At 39.4% G+C, this 27,573-nt stretch overlaps 1 protein-coding gene across 5 annotated transcripts in view; it reads right to left on the reverse strand.

The window, feature by feature from the left end:
• The window catches only part of DDX58 (DExD/H-box helicase 58), a 56,378-nt gene that overhangs the window by 9,683 nt on the left and 19,122 nt on the right, over positions 1-27,573 (reverse strand). The window contains exons 1-14 of one of the 5 annotated variants that reach the window (XM_004765361.3): positions 26,968-27,212; positions 21,813-21,947; positions 17,982-18,163; positions 16,764-16,911; positions 15,158-15,280; positions 13,563-13,661; positions 12,987-13,140; positions 12,150-12,408; positions 10,874-11,036; positions 9,350-9,469; positions 6,287-6,444; positions 4,943-5,078; positions 3,787-3,935; positions 438-528 (exon numbers count right to left, since the gene is read on the reverse strand). In XM_004765361.3, the coding sequence (XP_004765418.3) occupies positions 438-528; positions 3,787-3,935; positions 4,943-5,078; positions 6,287-6,444; positions 9,350-9,469; positions 10,874-11,036; positions 12,150-12,408; positions 12,987-13,140; positions 13,563-13,661; positions 15,158-15,280; positions 16,764-16,911; positions 17,982-18,163; positions 21,813-21,947; positions 26,968-27,073 (2,023 nt within the window). In that variant the 5' untranslated portion in view covers positions 27,074-27,212. Of the gene's footprint in view, positions 1-437; positions 529-3,786; positions 3,936-4,942; positions 5,079-6,286; positions 6,445-9,349; positions 9,470-10,873; positions 11,037-12,149; positions 12,409-12,986; positions 13,141-13,562; positions 13,665-15,157; positions 15,281-16,763; positions 16,912-17,981; positions 18,164-21,812; positions 21,948-26,535; positions 26,601-26,635; positions 26,825-26,967; positions 27,213-27,573 lie in introns of those variants that run through there. The other 4 variants (XM_004765360.3, XM_004765363.3, XM_004765364.3 and 1 more) reach the window with 4 other exon arrangements.

Raw genomic sequence — 27,573 nt, forward strand, 5'->3', positions numbered from 1 at the left:
GCCCTGCATTGGGCTCTCTGCTCAGTGGGAAGCCTGCTTCCTCCTCTCTCTCTCTGCCTGCCTCTCTGCCTACTTGTGATCTGTCAAATAAATAAAAATTTAAAAAAAAAAAGAAAGAGGGCTTAGGCATTAGTCCCAGACCTCAGAGACTCCAAATAGCTCACACCTGTGGGTTTCAGACCTGCTCCTGTCCACCTACCTCATGTATTTCCGACTTCCTTTGCCAGACCAGTTGTGCATGCTAATTCCCAAATCCCTATGAGTTTGTGTGTGTTTGTGTCCACACACAAGCAACATAAATATGTATATATGTATGAGTGTATAATCACTTAATGGTTTTGCTTCTCTAGTTGAACCCTGATAAAGCATTAAAAAAGAATTTGAATATATTATAAATAATCTTATAGTATCCTAACTCTAATTCACTAATATAGTACCTGTGTTCTGATTTGTTTTGCCACGTCCAGTCAATATGCCAGGGTTTAGAAAGCTGAGCTCAGAATTTTCTTCAATCCACTTCTTCAAAGCCTGAAAATCAAAAGCAATTATCAGTTGGACAGTATTTGTGGGTTTTGTTGTTGTTGTTTAAGATTTTTTATTTATTTATTTGACAGCGAGATCACAAGTAGGCAGAGAGGCAGGTAGAGAGAGGGGGGAAGCAGGCTCCAAGCTGAGCAGAAAGCCCAATGCGGGGCTCGATCCCAGGACCCTGAGATCATGACTTAAGCCGAAGGCAGAGGTTTAACCCACTGAGCCACCCAGGTGCCCCTGGACACTATTTGTAGACCACATTTGTGTAACTATTAATTCGATATTGATATATCACAAGAAGGAAAAACTTTTAGTAAGTAGTTTTCTGACTGATAAACCTGAGAAAAAAAGTTTTTTGGAATTGAATTCTATGCAATTAAATATAATGGTTAAGATTTTTGTGATCTGATATAATTTAATCTCTGAGACCTTTTTTAAATGAAAAAAGCAGTGTTCAGGGGCACCTGGGTGGCTCAGTTTTTAACTGTCTGCCTTAGGCTCAGGTCATGGTCTCAGGATGCTGGGATCCAGCCCCGCATTGGGCTCCTTGCTCAGCCAGGAGCCTGTTCTCCCTCTCCAACTCCCCCTGCTTGTGTTCCTTCTCTGGCTGTCTCTGTTTGTCAAGTAAACAAATAAAAAAAATCCTTAAAAAAAAAAAAAAAAAGCAATGTTCAGAATAGTGATTGTGTAGAATAAGTGGGTTTTAGCAAGATCCCAGGACATAAGATAATGTACAGAAGTCAGTTGTATTTTTTCTCACCAGCAACAAGCAACTACAGGTACAATTTACAATAGCATTAAAAAATTGACACTTAGGTATAAGTCTAATAAAATACGTGCAGAATCTGTATGCTGCAAACAACAAAACAGTGATAAAAGAAACCAAAGAAGATGTGGTAGGTGGCCTCTCGGGTGGCTCCCCGTGATCTCCACCCGCTGGTCTTCAGATTCTTGTGTAATCCCCTCCCTTCAAATGTGAACTGAACTTACTGACCTGCCTCTAATAAATAAAAAACGGAAGATGTGATCACTTCCAAGTCGAAGTTAAAAATGACTATGACTTCCATATTAGGCATACTTTCTCAATCTCTCTTGGATCACTCACTCTAGAGGAGGCCAGCGGCCGTGCTCTGAGGCAGCTTTGTGGAAGTGGAAAAGCCCCCATGAGTGAGCTCAGAAGCACATCTTCTGAGGCCTTCCACAGCCAGACCGATATGGTTGGAAGTTAAGCCTTTCAGGTAGGATCCTTGAGGTGATTATAGCTTGCTGAGAGATCCTGAGCCAGAATCATCCAGTTAAATTGTTCCCAGATTCCTGATCTATAGATGTTGTAAGATAATAGTTTGTTGTTTCCAGCCACTAAGTTTCAAAGTAATTTGTTACCAGCAATACATAACTAATACAGAAGAGAGAAAGATATACTATGGTCATGGATTGGAAGACTCCATACTGTTTTGTTTTGTTTCGTTTTTAAAAAGATTTTACTTATTTATTTGACAGAGGGAGAGACAGTGAGAGAGGGAACACAAGCAAAGGGAGTGTAAGAGGAAGAAGCAGGCTCCCCGCTGAGCAAGGACCCTGATGCAGGACTTGATCCCAGGACCCGGGGATTATGACCTGAGCCGAAGGCAGATGCTTAACGACTGAGCCACCCAGGCACCCCCAAGACTCCATGTTGTTAAGATGTCACTTTCCCCCAGTTTTATCTCTTGATTCAATGCAATCCCAAACAAAATCCCGGATTTTTCATATATGTGAATTAGCTGATTCTAAAATATAAATGGAAAGGCAAAGGAAGATAGCTAAAACAATTTTGAAAAAAGGAAAAAAGTTGGAGGACTCACACCATAAAGCTAATCAAAGCAGTACAGGAAGGATGAAAGGATAAATAAATGTAAATGAATGTAACAGAAGAGAGAATCCAGAAATAGACCTACATAAAAAGGCCAACTGATTTTTCGAAAAGTTACAAAGGCAATTCAATGGAGAAAGGACAATCTTTTCAACATACAGTCCTCCAGCAAGTGGATAGCTCCATGAAAAGATAAAAAGCATCTCAACTCATACCTCAAAATAGATTGTAGACCTAATTGTAAATCGCAGAACTATAAAACTTGGAGAAACTAACAAAGCAAATCTTTGTGATCTTGGGTAAGCAAAGGGTTCTTATATACAATACCAAAAGCACAATCTCCAAAAAGAAAAAATTGGTAAAATAGAATTTATGGAAAGTTAAAACTTTCAATCAGTAAAAGGTATTGTTCAGAGAATTAAAAGATCAGAAGAAAATATTTAAAAATCACATTGCCGACAGAGGACTTTTGTCAGAATATATTAAAAAAATATTTTAAACACTCAACAATATCATGATAAAGAAATCAATCAAATCCTATTTTTTTTATTTATTTATTTTTAAATTTTTATTTATTTATTTGACAGAGATCGCAAGTAGGCAGAGAAGCAGGCACAGAGAGAGAGAGAGAGAGAGAGGAGGAAGCAGGCTCCCTGCTAAGCAGAGAGCCTGATGCAGGGCTCAATCCCAGGACCTGAGATCATGACCTGAGCTAAAAGCAGAGGCTTTAACCCATTGAGCCACTCAGGTGCTCCTCAAATCCTATTTTTAAATGGACAAAAGAGGGGTTCCTGGGTGGCCCAGTCAGTTAAGCATCTACCTTCGGCTCAGGTCATTATCTCAGGGATCCTAGGATCCTGGGATCGAGCCTGGGATTGAGCCCCACTGCTCAACAGTAAGTCTGCTTCTCCCTTTCCTTCTGTGATCTCTCTGGCTCTCACTCTGTCTCATATAAATAAATAAAATCTTTAAAAAAAAATGAAATAAAATGGGCAAAAGATATGAATAGACACTTCACCAAGGAAGATATATGGGTGGCTTATAAGTTTATGAAAAATGCTCAAATGTATTAGTTGAAACGCAAATATAGTAAAATGAATTTTAAAAGCCTAGGGAGATGACATTACATGCTCAGAGGATGGCTAAAATTGTTTTTAGTTAACAAAGAATTTTTTAAAGTATGAAGTCCTTGCTCTACAGGTACCAAGACTTACTATAAACTAGAGTGATGAAGATAGTAGGGTATTAGTATAAGGATAAACAAACAGATAATCAGAACAGAATAGGAAGCCCAGAAACAGACCCACACTTAATTGGGTGAGTGCCTGATTGCAGAGCAGTGAGGAAAGGAATGTCTTTTTGTACTGGGTCAATTTGTTATCCACAAGAAGAAAGAAGCTTACATCCACAAGTGCTCTGGTTTTCACAAAGAGGATGGTTCTACTCTCTGGGTTTAAGTGGTACTCTTCTTGCAAGATGAAGGAGAGATCTTTTAGTTTAGGGTTCTCGTTGCTGAGATCCATAGAAACACTTTCCAGTTCCTTCAATTTTTCTGCAAAAGGGGAACATTCCATAAATGGCTTATAAAGTCTAGAAATTTAGAACACACTGTGACCTTATCTATAGTTCAGTTAATCTCTCAATCTTTGACCAGAATCCCAAGAGTAATAACCACTGCTTTAATGCATATATTAAAAATGCAGCAATAAATGCATACTTATTTTTCCCCAGACAGCTGGGTGCTCAAGCATAGCAGCACACCATTGGGCTACACTTATGTATACTTAATACTTTGATATAAGCCAAACAAATTTATTAGCAGTAATTACCTTCAGGAAAAGGATTTGGAGAGAAGGAGAAGGACTTAATTTCATTTCAAATCTTCCTATATTACTTCTTAATCCAAGAGCAATAGGATTATGGGCCATCTCGGTTTTCTTCTATATATACATTTATATATAGTATATATAAATTATAATCTCTTTAAATAATTAAAACACTTTTAAATATATTCTTAAAGCTTTGTAAAATTACTAAAAGTTGAACCAAAAAATGCTACCACCTTTCAACAATGAGAGACGAGACTCCGGACTCTGGGAAACAAATTGAGGGTTGAAGAAGGGACGGGGGGCGGGGTAGAGTAACTGGTAATGGGCATTTGAGGAGGACACATGATCTGATGAGCCCTGGGTGATGTACGCAACTAATGAATCATTAAATACTACATCAAAAACCAATGATGTATGTTGGCTAATTTAACTGAAAAAAATAGAGTCTCTTACAGATTGAAAAAAAGTGCCGCTACCTATTATAATTTCTATGGGACGTGTCCTTTGCAAATCCCATTTTTCCTTTTTCAAAATAAGAAATAGTAAAAGCAGCATATTTTTCCCATAAGCACCATATTTCACTGAAGCTTAATAGTCCTGGTGTCTATAGTTGTCTTCTTAAGCCCAGGACAACTCCCTGAGCATCATCGTAAACTAAATGCAATACAATATAAGTATCCCGCCCTGGAGTCGCCAGGCTCCAATGGCTTCTTCCTCTAACACCACCCACCTTCGAATCTACGAGTGAGGTCCTGCTCAGTCTCATCAAATCCTGCACTTCGGACGTCAGCGAAGAAGTCTTTTAAGTAATCCAGAGCATCTTTCATCCGTGCATGCTCATTGATCATGAGGGCATCGTTATATTTCTGTTTGAAATGAAAACAGAGTTTTCAATGTTTCCAGTGTCCAATGCATTTGCTATACTCACATTCAATTAGCTGTACTTAGCATGGAATTAATTTTTAAAATAAGCTCTTCTTAAATCTATTCCAACTTAGTTTTCTAAGATGAGTGGTTTCTAATGGTACTGCAATAAAACCTTTGAACCAATACTATTTTAAAAAACCATAATTAGCTAGGATTATTAATCAATTAGGATCATTTTGGAGTCTAGAATTCCACCTTGGACGGGAAAGAGAAAATTTACAAGAAAAATGCATGTCAAAGATTAAAAAACAAAAAACAAAAGCAAATCAACTTCCACATCAACTTGCCTCTTGATTCAGACACTGAATTTAATCTCTTCATTCATCCAGAGCCATCAGTGAATTGCAACAATACCTGTTGCAACTGCTGGCGCTGACCGCCTACCCCAAACATGCAACTAAGTTCATTAAAATTCTATAAACGCATGCGGACTGAGTGCATTTTTTTTTTTTAAAGATTTTATTTATTTATTTGACAGACAGAGATCACAAGTAGGCAGAGAGGCAGGCAGAGAGAGAGGAGGAAGCAGGCTCCCCGCTGAGCAGAGAGCCTGATGCGGGGCTCGATCCCAGGACCCTGGGATCATGACCTGAGCCGAAGGCAGAGGCTTTAACCCACTGAGCCACCCAGGCACCCCGACTGAGTGCATTTTTAAATACTCTTAACAGCATGATAAGCAGAGGTGATGGTTATTATTTCTTAACTTCTTGGTTAACCAGAAAACAACCAAAGACCCTGGATTTCTGAGCATGTGGCTTGCCAAAGGTAAGAGCAGCCATACTTCAAAATAGGGCAAAAGCAGTCGCTTACTGAACTCTCAAGATGGCTGTCACCAACCGCATATCTACAATCATGTTCATCATCCCCCAACTTTTTCCAATCGTGTCAATCATGGGAATGCTAGAGGCACATGGTATAGAGCCCCAGCATCTGTTTCTATCCTGTGGCTACTAGTGTTACATTTCAGTAAGCAGACAGAGAAGATGCCGAATGGGATAACTTTAAAGTTTGCTTCAGAGGAACCCCTCGGAAAGTCCCTAAGTGAGCTCTTGGAATAGGGTGAGAAGTTGATGTTCTCCTGGTTCCCAGAGCCAAGCTCCCAGGAGGTGCTGCAACTAAAATATGTCGCTACAAAGAACCCACATACCCGCAAGTGGGAAGTGTACAAATACAGGGCTTTACAAATCCTGCTCTCTTCATCTTTGTCGGGCAACTGAACCACCATGCACGCTTTCTGAACGGAAACGATCCACTGCTCATATTTCTGTGTTCCAAAACTCCTATTTTGAATTTGAGATACATTTTCTGGAAAAAAGAAAAAAGTATTTCATTGTGCCATGTGGTCAGTCATTTAAAGTTCTAAGCAAGCCTCACCCTCCAATTTTCTTCCTTCCTCTCCGTAAGCACAGTACTTCTCCTGAAACAGGAGGTTTTTTGTAGTGAATCTGGCTGGCACAGGGCTGCTTACTGAATACTTACTCTGCACCTAGTATCAAAGCGTCTTACACTCATAATTTCATTCATTTTCACAAATCTCTGAGGTGGATATTATATTTTACACGTGAGGAAACCGAAGCTCAGAAAAGCAAAGTAATTCACCCAAAGTGACATAGCTAGCACAGGGCAGGGGGTACAGGAATGCAGATCCAGGTGTGTCCGATACTGAAGGCTTGCCGGCTCTATGAGCTGATGAGCAAAGCAGCCCAGAGGTAAAATGGTGGACATAAAAAAAATATCTAACTTTGCCTTTAACAACGAAGCAGTAAATAAAAGTAATAGGTTTCAAAACATTCATGAGGAAGGCATCTAAAAGCAAGAGAGACAGAACTCAACAGTCTCCTCTGTCTTGGTGTGAACTCAAGCTCTCTGATCTCCACAGCATCATTCACAGGACCCAGCAAAGAACAGATACTCCAAAGATGCTTGTCATGGGTGCTTCTGTGCGTGGGCATCTCCTAAGCTATGCCTCAGTTGCTCGGTCCAAAAATCGAGCATCAGCTCTGGTCCAGGCTGTGTGCAGGCTGCTGGTGGTAAAAGGATGCAGAAGACAGAAGAATCCTATTCTCAAGCGGCTCAGATCTCCAGGGCTCCCTGGGAAGAGCACAGTTTAGTAAAACTCACAGGCAAGAGCTCTGTTTCTGGGTGAAATTGCTCTTCTCACCCATTCATGTTTAACAGGAGGAACAAAGGAGGCTATTCAGACAAGTAGCATTGACATCTTCTTTCCCAGCTCCAACGACAAACAAGGGGGTAAACCAGATGAATTAACAAGTATTTCTTGAATGTGAGTAGGTGTGAAAATGAGCTAAGCAATCTGGAAACCAAACAGCTGACAGGATGTAGACTGGAGAAAGGCGGAGATAGGGAATTAGAAGTGGGAAGAATAAGAAGGTAGAAATTCATGTCTTCCACCCTTCTGCCACTCCCTAGATCAGACCACATCATAATGCTCCTGGATAACATGACAGCCTCGTAAGTGGTCTCTCTACTTCTTGCCTTGCCCCCCACCCCAATTCACTGCCCACTCAGCAGAGAGAGTTTCCAATATTACAGATGAAACATTTTGTTACCCTACCACTTAAACGCTTTTAGGGGAGTCCTCTAATCAAAGTCCTACCCAGCTCCCAGGATCCTCTGTGATCTAGCCTCTGCTTCTGATTCTCATCTCCAGCTTCTCTGTTTCCTTCATTTGACAGGGCTAATGGATGTCTTCCTACTCTCTCCGCTTTCCTGGCCTTTGCACATGCTGTTCCCTCTGCCTGAAACACACCTGATCACCACCACCCACCTACCCCTATCCCATTGTTTCATTATTCCTTATCTAACTTTGGCTTTACCCGTTGGATTGGAAATGCCTCAAGGGCAGGAGCTTGTCTCAGGGTCCATGCTATCTCCCCATCAGCTATCATACTGCTGAGCACTAAGTGGATGACAAGAGAATGAACATGTTTAACGAACGGCTAAATCAAAGGACTGGAGTAGGGAAGGAGTGGAATGTAAAACTGGAAAGATAAGTAGAACCAGACTGTGCAGGCAGGGCCCAGACTGGCAGGTTAGAGGCTTAGAGAGCTTTGCTTGTAAGGCAGAGAGATTCAAGCAGAATACTGACATGATAAAACTAGTATTTCAGGTAACAGGGGGCTGAATGGAAAAATGAGTGGGGGTGGGCAAACTAGCCAGAGAGCTGTTAGCATAAGTCCTAAAGAAAGCTGTGAAAGAGAAGAGTAAAACCGAAGTACGTGTGAGGAAAGGTGAATTCACAAACTCAACATCTCCAAAGTTGCTCCCCGTTCTGGAACCAGCACTCCCCATTACTATACCAACAAGTGTGCAATACAGAAGCCTGGTGCAAGTCACCCCCCACTCCCACCCCAAACCAGCTAGCCATGAAATCGGAACACATCCTTTTTGCAGCGCTTGGCACAAGGTTCCTCCCTCCACTAGCTGTCTTGACTGCCTCTGGCCCTCTTTGTTCACTGGTATCCTCATCACATCATGGATCGGGTTAAGATCTTTAGATGCTTCCCCCTGCTTTTAGGACAAAGTCAAACTCAGTTTGGCCTCCCAGGCCTTTCCTGGTCTGGTCCCTGCCTCTGTAGCATCATTCCTTTCTGCTACTCATGTGTTAGGAGTACCCAAATGCTTGCAGTTCCTGAAACTCTTCCTTCAATGCCTGATGCCTTTTCAACCTCCCTTGGTTGTCTCTCCTTAACTTGGCTGACTTCAAGACTGCTTCAGACACCACTCCACCCCAAGAAGCTTGCCCTGCAGACCATTCCAGGCCAAAGTTCCCATGAGCTCCCAGGGCACCCAGGGTGTACCTCTTCCCTGCTGTGTGGAAGCTGCTCACATCTGATTCTCATTATTTGACTATGAGTTCCCCGAGGATAGGACTTTGTCTTTAACCTTGTTCTTTCCATTAAAGGGCAAAATGAGTACCTGGTTAATGAATGAAGGAACAAAAGAAAGAACAGAACTTGGTAACTTCACAGGAGAGGCTCAAAAGAAGAAAGAATCGAAGATCTCTGCCTGTTTCAATCAGAGCCATCAGGGAAATGGTGGTTTCATTCACATAAACAGGGAAGTCAGAACAGAAAGCTAATTTGGAGGATTAAGAAAGCCATGAACCAATTTAGATTTGGTATTTTTCAGTTATGTATGTCCACAGAGATTTACTTTGAATTTAAAAAGAAAAGGAGATTTATCTCACCAAGAGTTACGGTACCGAGTTCATCAAAGATACTCTTTGCCAGACTCTCTGTCTCCCTCATCAGCTGAGATATGATGCATTTAAATCTGTCAGTAGTCCGGGATTCTACTTTCCTGAAAACTAGAGCCATCAAAACAAAGTGAGTATTTTTCAGGAAGAACACATTATAGTTTAAAGTAGGTATCTGCACACCTTTCTCTGCCTCTGTTATTTCTTCTGCAAGACCTGAGGCCCCCAACCTCAAAGGCAGGTAGTCTAAATGATGTATCAAATGCTCAAAAACCTTGAAATAGCTCCCTCGGGCTTACTGCACAGATTCTAACATCTCCATCTTTCATGGTCTAGGTTGAACCCAACTTCTCTTTCTGGCTTTCCTGTTATTCAGCATAGAGCCTCTATCCTGACAAGGCTGGTGTCCATCCTGTCTCTGCAAATACAACACTTCTCTGATTTTCTCCTTTCCCACCCAACCCCCAGAAGTGCTCACACTGTTCCTAAAATTCATTACTGCATTGTTTCAGCAGAAACGTAATAACTGCCTACCAAGTGCCATGTTCTGGTGATGAACAGTTGAAAAGAACACAACCTGTGCTCCAGACAGGTCTGTGCTCTCAGGGGAGAGACAGATACACAGCCAAATAACCACAGTAAAGAGTTGTGCCAGGTGACACGGAGCACAAGGAAAAACATCTCTGGTTCTTCCAAAGGAGATGTTGTGGGATAAACAGAGGGAGAGGAATGGAGGAAGAACAAGATGCACTTGAGGAGCTCAGAGGAATGCAACATGGTTGGGCTTACAGGCAGGGGGCAGAGGGGACTGGATTACAAAGAAATTTGTACTTGATACTAAAAAACTTAGTTTGGGTACCTTCCCTGAATGACTTACAGGAAGCTCCCAGATAAGAACTGCATTGTCCCTATTTCATGTGTGTCTACTCTGCCTTATACAATCCTACAACATCCCCCGAGCAAGGAGGAAGGCACATTATGTCTCCTCTTCCTCTCTCCCTCAATGGGTTAGTAGAGCATTGAAATTTAATAAACATTTGCAAGCCGATTTTTTTAAAAATCATATTCTGATCTGAGGAAAAACGTGATTTCAACCCAAATCATCAGATACATATTCAAATAATGAATGAGCACATAGCATCCTCCTCAAGCTTGCAACACACAGAAGGACTAAGCCAGCTCTTGGCCATTTACATGCTTTGATTTTCTCATCATGTCTCTCTCATTGTTAGTATCCTTATAAGAACTTCATCAGAAACAGAACAAAACAAAACAAATCATCAAACCAAGAGTAAGGATGTTTGCTTTTGACAGTCCACTCCTGAGGTTCATCCACTTACTGAGGATAGAGCTCGGTGGAGAGAACCATGAAGTGTAATTATTTCCTAAGTTTGGAGTTAAATATTTTCTACTAAAAAGAAAAAGTAAAACTTCAGTATTCATTCAAATGTCTCTGAGCTAAGAAAAGCAGAGGATAACAAAGTTCTAAAGGGCTTGCTATGGGATTCCACTTACACTTCTGGGGCTTATAAGCAACTTCTTCCAGTTCCTCCAAGTTGTCTTTGACTGTTGCTATCACCGCCGTGTCAAGAGAGGCACACAGTTTGCAGATATACTCCATGGCTTCCTTTGTGTTTTTGGCATCCCCAGTGCCAACCGAGGCAGTCAGCCCAATGACCTGTGAGAAGCATCCCAAATTGTCAGATGTCTGGAAAACACCATGCCATTTCCAAAATCCCCCATGCAACCCTTTCCTGCTAAAGTAGGGTTTGGGTTTTTTGTTTTTTTGTTTTTTAAATAATTTCAGATAAAGAGGAAGAACACGGTTTTTTCCCCCCCTGATATTCTCTATGACATTGCAAATGGAAAGGTCCCTGTTAGGCAAAGCACTAAATAGATGCAGGAATCATAACTTAACAAACATGAATTAGCAAAGAAACTAATGGCAGAAACCCCTTCAAGGCAGGACTTCTCTATTCACTATCTTTGTGTCCCCCAAGATGTGTAGAACTAAAAGGAAAGGGACTGAAATCAGACATAACTCCATTCTAAAGGCAACCACGTCACACTGGCTGGGATAAAAGAACAAGTACCTTCAGCTCTCTTTAAAGCTGGGAAACAATAGTTATTCAGAATGGTAGGTGTGTGAATTCAGCAAGGTAACATTTGTAGGAAAAAATAGATAAATTTTATACTATGTATAAAATTTTATACTATGTATAAAATTTATACATATATAGTATAAAATTTATATATATATTATATATATATTTATACACACACACATATGTGTGTGTGTGTATTAGCTTAATGGTCACCTAATAATTTTTATCTTACCTGAATAGCAACTCAGTAAATACTGAATAATTGACTCATTAGCAAGGAATCTAATTAGCCACCAATTTTTTTCTAGAAGAAGAAGCTATAAAAAATGTGACTGCTAGGGACGCCTGGGTGGCTCAGTTGGTTGGACGACTGCCTTCGGCTCAGGTCATGATCTTGGAGTCCCGAGATCGAGTCCCACATCGGGCTCTCAGCTCCACGGGGAGCCTGCTTCTCTCTTTGACCTTCTCCTTGCTCATGCTCTGTCTCACTTTCTCTCTCTCAAATAAATAAATATTAAAAAAAAAAAAAAATGTGACTGCTACTAAATTTTGTCTACGGGTACCATGCTGAATTTCTTCTAACCTATGCTCCCTAAACAGACAGTTATTAGGGCAAGAGAACTTCATGCGCTGCACTACTGGTGTACTATAGCTCTTCTGAGAAATCCATCTGGCTCTGGAGATACCTGAGGCAGTGGGTCTGAAGATCCTCCAAGTTTCTGATCTATATAATTAAACATGATCATATTGTAAGGATGGTTTTTACCAGTGTTGTGACATTCATCAAATATCATCAAAGTAAAGACAGAGAGTGATGGAAGGGTCCCATTTCTAAGGCTATTCACAAGAATCTGTGGAGTTAAAATGATGATGTCATTGTTCTCAACAATCTGTTCCACCGAGACAGTCTCAGCTGTTACTCCAGAAATACCTGCAACTTTATACCTGAGAAATGACAAAAAATTCCCTATTACTAACCATGATGTGAATGAGGAACCATGAAGACATGAAACAGTAGCTCAGAGCATCAACTGATTAAGTTCCCCCTACCTCCAAAAGGAATATATCTAGAGACAAGTACTTAGTTTAGCACAGAGTCATACATACAGTTAAAGGTCAATAAATGCAAACAAATTTGTTTTTTTATGCAAATAAATAAATGCAAACAAAATGCAAAATTGCTAGTGAGTATGTTAATTCCTTCAAATCTTAAGAAAGAAAGTAGTACTTCAAAGAGTAATAGTAAAGAAGTTATAAAATCATTAAAAAGTTAAATGTGTCACTGAAATGTAAAATGGATCTCAAGTCATTTACTTAGAAAGCAAGAGCTAACCAAAGGAGTTTAGGATTTCAAGCATACCTACCACACTTGCATTCATAAAAAATTAATTACATCTAGATTATATAAAAGCTAAATCTATTACAAATTTTTGAATCCTAGCTCTCCAAATATTAAACAAAGCTGAATACACACCAGTTACATGAAGCCAGAGGAAAAGAAATGGATCAACTGTTATACCTACCCAAGTTTTTCAAAATAATCGGAGAATATGGATTTCTGCTGTTCATATAGTGGGAGTTGAATAGCAAAAAAGACAACTTTCCCTTTTCGTTCTTGTGGAAATTTTTTAAGATGATGTTCACATATAAGAAGGGAAACAAGGGTTTTTCCACATCCTTTTAACATACAAAGAAAAAGAAGACATGTAACTGATATTATACTAAAATATTTCTACAGAAAGGTAATTCTTTTTGGCTCCCCTAAAACCACCGCTCCAACTAATAAACTAGGAATGTCAATGGGTTAACTGCAGCAGAATTTGTACCAGGACAGGAAAGGACCAAGCTACTTCCTAGGTAACATGCAAATAAAATAGTCAAAGCATTGAGTAAGCTAAAAAAGGGCATTTTTCTTTCCCTCCTCAGGTTCCTTAAAAAACCTGGAGACTATGTTAGTGGGAAAGCTTTCTCAAAAGATATATGGAACAAGGAAAAAATGGAAACTTGCCCGTTTTGTCCCAGTATTCAAATAAAGAAAAAAAGGGGGGTGGGGAAGCAAACACAGAAAAAACCCACATAAGTAGTAGCAATCAGCTTACCAGTAGGAGCACATATTAATGTGTTTTTTCCTTCCTTAGCAGGCAAAGTGAGCTCTAGTTGGTAATTTCTTGGCTTCAGAGGCGTGCAGGTAGGAGAGGCTGCTATAATACAAAAGGGACAAAATTACCAAATAGTTGCAGCTCTGAGAAATCAAGGAAAGAGCTATCTATCATCAAATAGACAGGAATCCAGACTTTAGCAAAAAGGGCGTTGTTTAAGAAACTTTAGAATCCTTGTCTCTTGTTAACCTTTCCAGACTGCACTGATTTAAGTACAAACTTCTCCCTCAGTGATTAAGTACCAATGGCAAGAATTCTTTTAAAAAACCACAAAGATTTCTTTCTTAAATAGTCTTGGAAGTCTAGTAAGGAGAAACTAAAGCAAAAATGGCCTAATTCATGGCAAGACAGACGGCCACTGGTTAAAAGGAAATGGTATATGGAACCAAACAACAAATCCCTCCCTGGATCTATGAAAAGCAACAAACTATCAACACTGAATTCCCAGAGCCATGGAAATAGTGGACAGCAACCATGCTTTCCAATTTTGCAGGCTCTCACAGGGTATCTTCTCTCAAAATGACCAGGAGTTTAAAAAAATAACCAGAGGCTTTTTTTCACTAACAGATAAGCATATAGAATGTTACTGCTAGAAAAGACTTTAGAAATCATCTATTGACCCCAACCAATTTTAAAGAAAAGGAACATTTCTAAAAGGGTAAGTGATTTCACTAAGGTCCCTTACATGTCAGAAAAATTTAAAGCAATTTACATTCAGTGATTTTACTCTGAAATGACAAAACAACAACAACAACAAAAAAAACACAACAACTTGTATCATTTGGTTGCAGAAGTAATCTGTAGCTCTTCTTAAGGTGTTATCACCAAATCACACTTTTCTTCTCACACTACTCAGTATTAGTCAGAATGTCTTCCCTGAGGTCCTTTCGTAAAAAAAAACTTTATTGTGGCTCTTAGTTATGCAACTTTCCGATCCCCTCATGATAACATGCTTCTAGAAACAGAAGGTGGACCTTATAACTAAGTTATACAGTGCCTTTGTGTGAAATTAGAAAAAGGAGATCCTCTGGGATGGTACAGCCCCTCTGTGCCCTATTTGGCAAAGAGCACAGGCTGGATCTCAGTCCCCACTCAAACTCAGCTGGGCACATTTGTTTAGTGCACAAACTTCATCGGCTTACAGGCCAGTCCTGGGGTAATAAAAGGAAAGTGAACAAGTGACTCACAAACATTAGTGTTTCTTTAGAGAGCAGGGCTGACTTTGAATTGCATAGACACTGAAGTTTCCAGGAGGACCCTATTTGCATTTTCAATATAGACATGTACATATGTCTTAGTGACAAAAGAAAATAAAAGAGGCTGACAATAGCTTTAGAAGTGAGAAAACAGTATTTTTAATTATAGAAAAAGTATCTATTTTAATATAAATTATATTTTCTTTAAAGAAAAATAAATGATCTTTTCTTACTTTTCCTTTAAAACCTTTCATAACACTATGACTTTTCATACTGCAAGCCCTGTTCCCACACAAAATACCTGAGGAAAATCATTATGGAAAGAACAGTGCTGGGTACCTGAGGGTGGAGATGAGCTCTGACTAAGATTCTGGCATTCTGATTCTTCCTTATAGAAAATCTGTATGTCAGAAGTTTCCATTTCATCATCCTCAAGAACTTTTGGTTCAACATTTTTTGCATCTGTATGAGACCAAAAGACACCTTAGAATTTTGATCTAATCTGATTGTTTTGAGAGCACAAGACCTACAAAGAGGTCATAATCCTAAAACTCTCAAATTCCATTAAAATTTCTCACAACCACGCCCTTCACCTTCTAAAACAATGAAAAAAAAAAAAAACCTTTTTAAAGAAAGATTTTACTTATTTATTTCACAGTTAAAGACACAGCGAGAGAAAGAACACAAGTGGGAGGAGTCGGGGAGGGAGAAGCAGGCTTCCCACCAAGCAGGGAGCCCAATCTGGGGCTCAATCCCAGAACCTTGGATCATGACCTGAATTGAAGGCAGATGCTCAACGACTGAGCCACCCAGGTGTCTGGAGAAGAATCTTTTTGAGTGTGATGCCTCAATCTGGAGTCTGAACTCCAATATCATTTAGGACTTAATTATTCAAACTGTGGAACATGGGCCAGCAACTTCCAGAGCTTGTTAGAAATGCAGGCTCTTGCATCCCTACTAAATCAGAATCTGCATTTTAACAAAATCCCCAGGTGATTCTCACATAAAGTAAACAAGAGAAACACCACTTTGCAGACATTTATGGCTTCCATTCCTGACCTAATCCAAGAAATCAGATGGGTATTTATATAGACATTTTCTAGAACAACTTGTGATCTAAAGCAGCCTAGGACAAGTGAAGACCAAACAGTTGCTTTACCAAACTAAGGATTTTAAAACAATGCTCTGAGCAGATTAGCTACAGGAAAACACATGACAGCACAGATATCTAATCACAATACATTCCTTTTTCAATCCTGTTCTGGCTTAGTTCCCAATGGCGCAGGCAAGAGGAGTAGGCTGTCTCTATTACAATTCTAGTCTGAACAGGGGGCAAGTTCTGGAGTTTGAACCTTCCACTCAAGAATTTTAAAGGTAGGGACGCCTGGATGGTTCAGTTGGTTAAGCTGCTGCCTTCAGCTCAGGTCATGATCCCATTCCCCCATCAGGCTCCTTGCTCCACAGGGAGGCTGCTTCTCCTACAGCCTCTGCCTGCTGTGCTCGCTCGCTCTCTCACGCATGCTCTCTCTCTCTGACAAATAAATAAAATCTTAAAAAAAAAAAAAAAAAAAAAAAAAGATTTTAAAGCTATTTCTCTGATGAGTGAGCTCAGATTCTGCCTTCCCCAAATCCTTTGGGCCAGATGGGCTAATTCTGGATGAGAGCAGTTTGCCCTGGTCCATTTTAGGGGTTACACACAACCATATTACTTCTGTAGGCAAGTAAGCACTTGCTTCCGAGAACTCCATTTCATGCTGCTCTCTCACTAGAGACTGGAGAATGGAGTCACCATGTAGCCATGGGTGTCTGAAGGACAAAATGCCTCTGACACTGAGTGATGGACAGGCAGGAATGAAAGAGGCCCTAGTAGAACTATGAGAAAGGCAGAGCATGTTTTCAGACCTTCCCAAACCTTCAGGGCCCTTCGCTGGGATATCCTACCCACCTTTGTCAACAATCCACAGTTCACTGAACTTGCTCTCTTCCATCTCCAAAGCAAGTTTCAAAGTTTTGGGCCAGTTTTCCTTGTCTGATCTGAGAAGGCATTCAACCATTTTCTCTGCACCTGCCATCAGCCCCTTGTTGGAACACACCTAAGCAAGACAACTGGAGCTGATCAGTCATTTTAAAAGTTTTCAAAACACTAAAGATGTACTGTATGGTGATTCACATTACACAGTTTAAAAAAAAAAAAAGTTTTCCTTTTGTGAGTTTTTATAGAAGAAATAGCAATTCAAGCACTATCTGATTTAAATTAATTGTAGACTGTGATACTGTGGTTCAATAGGTCTTATTCATGACCATTTTTTGCCCCATCCAACACAGTGTCTTTTAAGACACCCTTTCCCTTGTCTTTGTCTTTCCACGTGGCAATGCTAGGTCAAGCCAGGTACTCCCAGTCCTCTGAGACCGTTTATCTATCTCTATCATCATCAGCAATACTAGGAAACAAACCATTTGACAACCATTCAGACTATGGGTGTATTGGTACAGAGAGATATTTGGGAGAATATAACAAAATACTAACAATTGTTTTTTTCAGGGTAATGGGACCTACATGATTTTTATCATCATAAAAACTAGAATTAATCAAGCACTTATTATTATTATTATTATTATGTGTCAGGCATATGTAAGAACCTTACATACATTATCTCATTTAATCCTTCTAAAAATATCATGTTAATAAGGTACTATTATTTCCATTTTACATGAAGAAATAGGTTAAAGAAACTAACTTGCCTAAGATCATACTATCAGAAAATGGATGAACTAGGATTCTAACAAAATTTGTGTGCAGAGCCTGAATGCTCAACCATGAGAGTCTACAGCGTTTGTCCTTTTTTATTCGCTAACTTGTTCAACTTTGCTTAAATTTGTATAAAACATTATTCACAAAAGTAATAATAATTTTAACTGAAAATAGGCCAAACCTGAAAAAAACTCATGATATTAAAAATTACTCAATTCACAACTAAAAATACTATTCCAGGTAATTATGCCTTAGATTTGAGGACTTCTGTGGATTTCAATGATCCTTCTCGGGTCTAAATCAGTGGAGAAAACAGAAGACATTTCCCATGTTCAAATTACCTCCCCCCAATTTATTATTTTATATTAAATTAATTATAATTAATTGTGTTAAATACATTAATTAAATTACCTGTATAATTTCTTCGCACTCCTGACTAATTAAACATTGGGATATTTCAGGAAGGATATCTTTTGGATTAACTGTGGTTTTAAATTCTGGTTGTAAACGCTTTAGAAGTGATCTGTACTCCTCTAGACTTTCAATTTTTTGGAAATCCCAAGTTTCAATGGCTTCATAAAGTCCAGAATAACCTGGAAAGAAAGAAGAAAATAGGGGCTTTTATGAAACCAACTAAAAGATATTTTACGATTGTCATCATAGGAATTATGTTTGAATGTATAGTAAGAGAAGTCAAAAAATATCTGATAGCACCTCAATAATTAATGATCTTTCAAAAAAGAAAACTCAACATTTATTATAAGCACCCAACATTTTAGGTCCTCTAACAATGTTTATCATCTCTTAGGAAAAAGTAACAAGGATAACGTGACTATTATAGAATTTTATTATCCATTTTCTTCTTGAAGGACACTGGATTGCTTCCAGTTTTATTTGGTTGCTTGCTTGCTTCCTTTATTACAATTATTCTATGAATATTCTTTAATCAGTACGCTGCAATATATGTGTTAAGAGTTTTTCTAGGGCACGTACTTAGAGTGAAACTGTTGGACAGGGGAATACAAGAGTTCAGTTGAACTATGTAAGATGATGACACGTTGGTTTTTTTTTTGTTGTTGTTGTTTTAAGATTTTATTTATTTATTTGACAGACAGAGATCACAAGTAAGCAGAGAGGCAGGCAGAGAGAGAGGAAGGGAAGCAGGCTCTCTGCTGAGAGCCAGATGCGGGGCTCGATCCCAGGACGGTGGGGTTAATGACCTGAGCTGAAGGCAGAGGCCTTAACCCACTGAGCCACCCAGGTGCCCAGACACATTGTTTTTCAAAGCAACTGTATTAATTTACACTCTGTATAATGACACTTAAGATTTCCCATGATTAAATAACCTCTTCAAGCCTTAGCATTGTTGGACTTCCTAAGTTTTGCTGTCTAGTAGTTAATAAAATGCTACCTCATTGAATTCCTAATTCACAATTCCCTAATTGCTATTTGGGCTGACAATCTTTTCATATGTTTATCAACCTTTCTTATTTCCTATTCTTTATTATGTAAGTTCACACTTTTGCCCTGTAGATGTTTTCTTTCTTTTTCTAACTGATTTTAAAGCCTTTTTAATATATTCTAGATATTAATCTTTTTGGTGATTATATATTTTGCAAATACCCTCTTCCAGTTTGTGCCTTGTTTTTTCATTTTCTTTCATGTTTGACAAAGAGATGTTTTTAATTTTAATGTCAACAAATACATCAGTTTGTCTTTTATGGATAATGCTTTAATGTTTGTTTCACAAATCCTGCCACACCCCAAGGTCATAAAATATTATTCTATATTCTTTTTTAAAATTGCTAAATTCTGGCTTTTAGAATTAAGTCTTTAATTCTTGTGAATTCATTTAGTGGCTACGTGTGAATGGAATGAGCTAAGGAATACAAATTTATTTTACATGGATATGTAATTTAGGATTTATTTGGGTTTTAACATTATCCTGTTTATAATGGCCCACTGCAATTTATTAAAACCCCTCCATTCCTTTTTTTTTTTTTTAAGATTTTATTTATTTGAGAGAGAGAGAGTACGGGAGAAGTAGAGAGTCAGAGGGAGAAGTAGACTCCTTGCTGAGCAGGGGGCCTGATGCAGGACTCGATCCTGCGACTCCAGGATCATGACCTGGACTCAACCAACTGAGCCACCCAGGCATCCAAAACTCCTCCATTCCTAATGATCCTCCTTTCCCGGTGATCTCAAATATATCAAGTTTTCATAAATATATGAGTTTAATTGAAGGCTCTTTATTCTGTATCATTGGTCAGTTGGTTGATGCCAAGACCAACATTATGCTGTTTCAATGCCTAGCATAAGTTTTGCTATTTATAAGTGGAAACCCCAGCCTACTTAATTCTTCTTCTTTAGGAAATATCCTGACTATTCTTGGATCATAATTCTTCCCTTTACCTTTTAGAATCATTTCGAAATTTGTCAAGCACATGAAAAAACATGTAGGATTTTTATTAAAATTGTATTGAATATAGAAATCAATGTTGGAAGAGCAGATATTTTTATGGTATCACGTCTTTCTCTCCATGTGTATGGGTCTATATCTCCACTTAGATAGGACTTCTTTAATATCTTTCAATAACAACTTATCATTTGCTCCATTTGAACTTTACACATCTTTTGCGAGGTATTTCCTAACTGTATTACAACTTCTGTGACTATTCTAAGTGGTATTCATTTTGGACTACATTTTCTATTTGCTTCCAGTGGCTAGAAATACAACTAATTTTTGTGCTTTATTTATTTTTATTACAGTATAATTAACATACAGTGTTATATTAGTTTCAGGTGTGCAACATGATTGAACAATTCTATATATTACTCAGTGCTCATCACAAAAGTGCACCCCTTCACCTGTTGCACACATCTTTCTACCTACTTCCCTTCTGGCAGTCACCAATATGGTCCCTATATCTAGGAGTCTGTTTTTCATTTGTGTCTTTTTTTATTTTGTTCATTTTGTTTCTTAAATTCCCCATATAAGTTATCTTTCTCTAACTTATTTCACTTAGCATTATACTCTCTAGATCAATCCATGTTAGTACAAATGGCAAGATTTCATTCACTTTTATGGCTGAGTAGTAATATTCCATTGTGTGTGTGTGTGTGTATATATATATATATATATATATATATATATATATATATATGTATGTATATACACCACATCTTTATCCATTCTTCTATGGATGGACATTTGGGTTACTTCCATATCTTGACTACTGTAAATAGTATTGCGATAAACATAGAGGCACGTGCATCCCTTTGAATTAGTATTTTCATTCTCTTTGGGTAAATATCCAATAGTGGAACTACTGGATCATATGGTAATTCTATTTTTAATGTTTAGGGAACCTCCATACTGTTTTCCACAGTGGCTGTAGCAGTTTGCACTCCCACAAACAGTGCATGAGGGTCCTTTTTCTCCACATCCTCTCCAACACTTACTAGTTCTTGTGTTGGCCATTCTGACAGGTGTGAGGTGATATATCATTGTGCTATCTTAATATCTCATTGTGGCTCTTGTTTGTATTCCTTGATGATTTGTGATGTTGAGCATCTTTCCATGTGTCTGTTGGCCATCTGTATGCCTTCTTTGGAAAAATGTCTATTCATGTCTTCTGCCCATTTTTTAATCAGATCATTTGATGTTTTGGTATTGAGTTGTAGAAGTTCTTTATATATTTTGGATATTAACCCTTTATTGGATATGTCATTTGCAAATACCTTCTCCTACTCAGTAGGTGTCTTGTTTTGTTGATGGTTTCCTTTGCTGTGCAAGAGCTTTTTATTTGGTGTAGTTCTAATAGTTTAATTTTGCTTTTATTTCCCTTATTGAAGGAGATAAATCTAGAAAAATGTTTCTATGATGTCAAAGATATTACTGCTTATTTCTTCTAGGAATGTTATGGTTTCTGTTCTTACATTTAAGTTTTTAATCCATTTTGAGTTTATTTTTGTGTATGGTGCAGAAATGCAACCAATTTTTGTATACTGATCTTATACCTGATATACTTGTTAAGTACTTCCAATAATCTCTCTGCAGATTCCTTTGGATATTTCAGGTAGACAATCATATTATGTGACTAAGAGTAATCTTAAATTGCCTCAGATTAAGAGACATGAGACACATGAGGATAGCTCAAAATTAACAGCATTTCACTTTTACAGCATTCTGAAACAGTTAAGTAATATCCTCTGATTCATGAGTAAGAAGAATGAACTAACCTGCATGCCCAAGGGCGTCCAAAAAGCCACGGAACCAGCCTTCTTCCTGGCGCTCCAATAGAAACTTAAGAAAAAGTGAGGCAGCCTCCATCGTGCCCTTATTGTTTTTCTCAGCCTGAATATGCTGCACCTCATCTACAAACAGAAGCAAGAGGAGCTCATCAAACTGCACAACTAATCAATGGAAGACAAACCTGAAAAGGGCTGTCAGACTTTCTCAAACAGGGACAGCAATTGTAACATATTCCATTGTGGGATAGGAACTGCAAGAAGCTAGCAAATTCTCTGTTCAGACAGATGATGCCTATTCTTCACCAACCATCCTTCCCTCCCATCCCCCATCCTCTCTAGAAACTTCTCTTAGTTTGGTATGGAAGTCTGGGAACATATTTCAGGGCAATCCTTTAAAAAGGGAGCTTCTTAATTGTGTATGAAAAAGTACTCCCATAACAAGTCACTATTAACACTATTAGGTAAAAGAACAATGGCTTCCTCCAACACCTTTTTAAAAAGACTTTATTTATTTGACAGACAGAGATCACAAGTAGGCAGAGACAGGAGGAAGCAGGCTCCCTGCCGAGCAGACAGCCCAACTCGGGGCTCGATCCCAGGACCTCAGGACCACCATCCCAGGATCCTGGGACCACCTAAGCCCAAGGCAGAAGCTTTAACCCACTGAGCGACCCAGGTGCCCCTTCCTCCAACATTTTGATACTCCCTTGTTCAAAAGTCTAAATTAATTGCAGGCCTACAAGATTGTGAGGACAGGACTACCTCCACGGCATCTTTAATTACACCATACTCAAATGAAGAGTTAGAAATAAAAAGATACTTTCGCGGTCCTCTTTCTAGGTTTTTGCTTAGTATGAAATATGGGAGAAAAGAAAAAGCAAGAGTAGTTAAAAGAAACGTAAGGTCAAGGAGCATAAAACTATCCACCCAGCTGCTGATGGTCACACGGCTTTGCGTGTGTCTATCTCCATGTCTGGGGCAGTGGTTGCCTACACATGACCTGACATTTGACAATGTTCCTTTTTTCCCCCCTTATTGTCAGTGGAGTGTAAATTCCAAGGAATAAGCCAGTTGTCTGGTTAATCGCTGTATCATCAGAGATTAGAAGAGGACCTTCTAGTACATAACACTCAACAAAGGTATACTGAATGGATGAAAAAAGGAAGGGACAGTGTGCTTCTCTGCCAAGGTCTCTGTCTTGGGAACAATAACATTTTAATGTGTAAAATCCAATAGTTTTTAGAGTTGTGGCTCCATCACCACTATCTAATTTTAGTACACTGTCATTACTGTAGAAAGAAATCTTGTAGCCCTTAGTAGTCACTTCCATCTCCCTTTCCCTTAAACCCAGGAAACCATTAATCCACTTGGGCCTCTACAGATTTGCCTGCTTTGGACCTTTCATACAAGTAAAATTATACAATACGTGGTTTTTGTAACTGGGTTCTTCCACTTAGCATAATGTTTTCAAGGTTCATCCACAGTTGTAGGTAGTAACATTCCATTATATGGATGCACTGCAGGTTGTCTACCCATTGACCAGTTAATGAGCATTTAGATGGTTTCCACATTTTGGCTATTATGAATAGCAATGCTATGAATAGCCATGTACAAGTGTTTTTGTGAACATATGTATTCACTTCTCTTGAATTTGTGCCTAACTGTGAGATTGCTAGGTCATATGGTAACTCCATTTAATACTGTCAGGAATTATCAAACTGCTGTCCAGGGGAGCTGCACCATTTTTACATTCCCCCCAACAATTAACGAGAATTCCAATTTCCAAACATCCTGGCCAACACTTCTTCTTATTTTTTTTTTTTTAGCTATCTATATTGGTTTTCCGTGCCTGAAGTAACAAATTAGCACTAAATGGTGGCCTTAAAATGACAGGAACTTATTCTCTCACAGTTCTAGAGACCAGAAGTCTGAAATCAAGATGTTGGTGGGCTACACTTGCTTTGAAGGCTCTGTGGGACAATACAACCCTTCCTGCTTCCAGTGGCTATTGGCATGCCTTGATTTGTGGCCACATCAAATCTTTGCCTCTTTCTTCACATTATTTTCTCCTGTTTGTGTGTCTTGTGGCTGCATCACTACAACCTCTGCTTCTGTTTCCACATGACCTTCCCTTGTGTCTTTGCACGGCTATCTTCTCTTAAACACACCAATCGCATTGATTAGGATCCCACCCTACTCTTAACTAATTACCTCCATATAAAGATCCTATTTCCAAATAAGGTCACATTCTGAGGTCCTGGGGCTTAGGACTTCAATGTATCTTTTTTGGGGAGGACGCAATTCAACCCATAATAGCAACCTATCTTGTCACCTATCCCAACTCTTCTGGGCACACAACTCTTTTTCCTTTGAGAGAGTTAATTCTGTTCCTAAACCCCATCCTCAGATCTGGATTCTTAGTCCCAGGTCTCCCTGCTGTTTGTTCTTTCCTTACACATGCTACCAGCCATTACTGACACTCCACATAAAGGTTCAGACATATCCCAGTCACAGCTGAACCCTTCCCAGTTGAACTGTCTTGCTGTATTGGGGCAGTTTAGCTTTTCTCTGCACATGGTCAGACCTGTCCTGGTGCTACCTGGCCCGATAACTGCTCCTAAGTAGTGCTACTTTCCTCAAAAGCATTAACCAATGCAGGAAAAATTCTATTTTGGGCTGTTAGTATTTCCCACTCCCTTGCCATGCTGGCCACTCTGTGATGCCATCCTCAGCTTCCCAAGGTAGAATTTCTTCATCTCTTTTCCGTGCTTTCTTGGTCTCTTTACATGCTTCTGACTAGAGCACTGACAATGCTCTATATAGTTTTATAAACACACACACACACACACACACACACACACACACACAGTATATAGTACCCTGTATATGGGTGTGTGTGTGTGTGTATACTCTCTATATACTGTATATACTCTATAAATACAGTATATATATATACAGTATATATACTCTATACAGTTATATAGTAACTGAGTGTCTTTTCCCATTGACTGTGATCATTTACATGTTATATTCATTTTTGCCTCCATCTTTGTATTCTAATCATCAACAAAGTGCCTGGCTCATACATTTATCCAGAGAATGTTACTAAAGAAATGGATAAATACTCAGAATACTGCTCCCTCCCAGACTACTACCCAGGATCTCTCCAGGATAAGGGTAAGTTTTTGAATCCAAAGAGATACTGCAAAAAATTTGGAGCCCACAACCTGGTCTACCTTGAAACATCCTGGATAACCTATGAACAAGCAAAGCCCCGCAGTACCCTAGTCGCCACGCAAGCTCTCCAGAAGACACATGGCTTCAATTCTCCTTTCCCAAGATTCAACTAGAGCACAATACCCAACACATGGAGACAATTATGGTAAAAGACATACTGGATATTGCTGGTGTAATTTAAACATATTGGTGTACTTGCGTGTGCATGGGGGAATGTGTATGGGCATAAGGAGAGTGTGGATAAGCTCCCACTTATAAAAGCAAAAAAATGAATCAAAATATTTATATCCAGCTATAATTCTCATGTCTCAGCTCTCTGACTGAATACTGACTGCTAGAATATACTTGTCACAATTAAGGTTAACTAATAGAATCCTGAGATTCCAAAGCATCCAAAAACAAAAGAAAAAGAAAAAGGGGGACAGAGAAACTTTATCAATCTAACAGAAAAAGATGGGAAGAAAGATATAAGCCAGATAAATGATAACAACTTCCTCTGGGAAGGAGCTGGAAATAAACTCTATGGTGTCTTTAACATTCAAAAATAAAACAGTATCACACAGTGTTCTTCAGTTTGCTGTCTCTACTTACATTTTGGTATTTTTATTGTGATTGCTTTATAACTACCAATTAAAACTATATATTAAAAATTATGCTATATATTAAAACTATAGTTTTCCAGCAGAGCGTTTTGTCATCTATGGTTTATTTAGTAACCTGCCTTCCCATATGCATTCTGATCTCTATTAGGGGCCATTTCTATCACACTCACCATGGATTTCTCACTTCTGTTACACTTCTTATTAGATAATATGTGTAGTAATACGAGTCAATTCCCTCCAAAGCAAACACAATGTCTAAAACATTTGAGTTGCTTGAATCACACATGAGTGCAAGAAAGAATGGGATTCACACCAGTTTGTTAGCCTTTCATTTATGGCAAGATTTCTAAAAGAGATGTCCTGAAGGGGCTTACTCTCTTCAGGGGCCCAAGCTACTCTGTGGTCATCAGGATGTTACCTTGTTACCTCTCTCTGAGCACAAACAAAGCGGAAGCCCACTTCTGTTGGTGGTATTCCTTCACTCCTTACTCCACAACCTGTGACTTTGCAGAGCAATTAGCATTCAAATTACCTTTCTGCTTTCACTCAATTTCCCAAAACTGCCTCACACTGGGAAAGATTTTTAGGCACTTGGAGCCTGAAAAGGAGTTGCCAGATCCCCTCTTTCATTTCAACTCCCTCTAGGTACTACCTCCTTTTTCCTCTTTGCTCAAAGCCTCTGCTCATCTCCAGCATAGTGCTCCTGGATTCAGATTTAAAGCAGCATTCATCCATCACCAGGTGTCTCAAAAGCTAGACAAACACACCAGAAGTGAAGCCTGCAGCCATTCAGTCCACACAGCCTTGCCCCTCTCAAGCTTCCAGCTACTCCTAAATGCAATTCAGACCTAGCAAGAGTAACTGTCAATTACCTTGGAGCTCTGAGAGCATTTTAATAGTCATTTATGTACATCTGTCCTCACTAGTAAATCTTGGGCTGCAAAGTATGTGAAAGAAGGGCTTCTAACTCACTCCTGAATCTCTGTCGGTAGAAAGCTGAAGACATCCTGGACATAATCATTAGAGAAACTAAATGAAAGGGACAACGGTTTGTTTCCCCAGCTTTCAACCTAAATAGATGCCCAATCCTACACAAGTCATTTCACTTCTCTGGGACTGTTTCTCCATCTGGACCTCCAAAGGCTCCTCAAGTTCTCCTGGCAATCTCCAGTCTAAAAATGCCGTTAGGATCTTGCCTCAACACCGACGTTCCTAACGGGCTACCTGACGTGAATTAAAAGGGAAAAACAAGTCCTGCGTTGTTCCCTTGCTCCAAGGAGCAGGTGTCCCTGGGGACCACTCACCGTCCTTAAACCAGGGGGCCATGTGGCTTAGGATATAGGTAGGGTCCAGAGTCTTCACGACATAATCCCGGAAGGCGTGCAGACTCCGCCGATCCTCGGCCGACATGCCGGCGGGTGGCTCCCTCACCAGGGCCGCACTGCCTTCAAAGGCCTGGCGGCCGCCGGCTAGCACGGAGCTTCTGAGAAGCAGACCCAGTGCTGAAAGGCGGAGACGCTGGGAAACCTCAGCCGCAGACGGGAAATCGAAACTGCAACTAGCAGTCTGCCGGCCGGGGCGAGTCACAAATGCTGGACGGCTGCAGGTCCCCGCCTCCCCAAATGCATTTTTCCAAGCTTTTTTCGTGTTCTCTAGCGGCCTGGTTTGCCGACCCGTGCGTACTTGCTCACCCAGAGGGACTACTTTTTTCATTTTGCTTTTATATCAGGAAAGGTTAGACTCAATAAAATGCACAGATTTTAGGTGTATTGTTCCATGAGCTCTGAAAAATGTGTCTGGGTGTAATTGCTTCCTCCAGGTCATGTAGGTCATATGGTAAGTGCATGTTTAACTTCACAGAAACCTGCCACCTGTTTTGCAACGTACATGTACTACTTTGTATTCCCACC

This window comes from Mustela putorius, unplaced genomic scaffold (genome assembly GCF_011764305.1).
Source record: "Mustela putorius furo isolate JIRA1106 unplaced genomic scaffold, ASM1176430v1.1 tig00000421_pilon_pilon_pilon, whole genome shotgun sequence".
Taxonomy (NCBI): domain Eukaryota; kingdom Metazoa; phylum Chordata; class Mammalia; order Carnivora; family Mustelidae; genus Mustela; species Mustela putorius.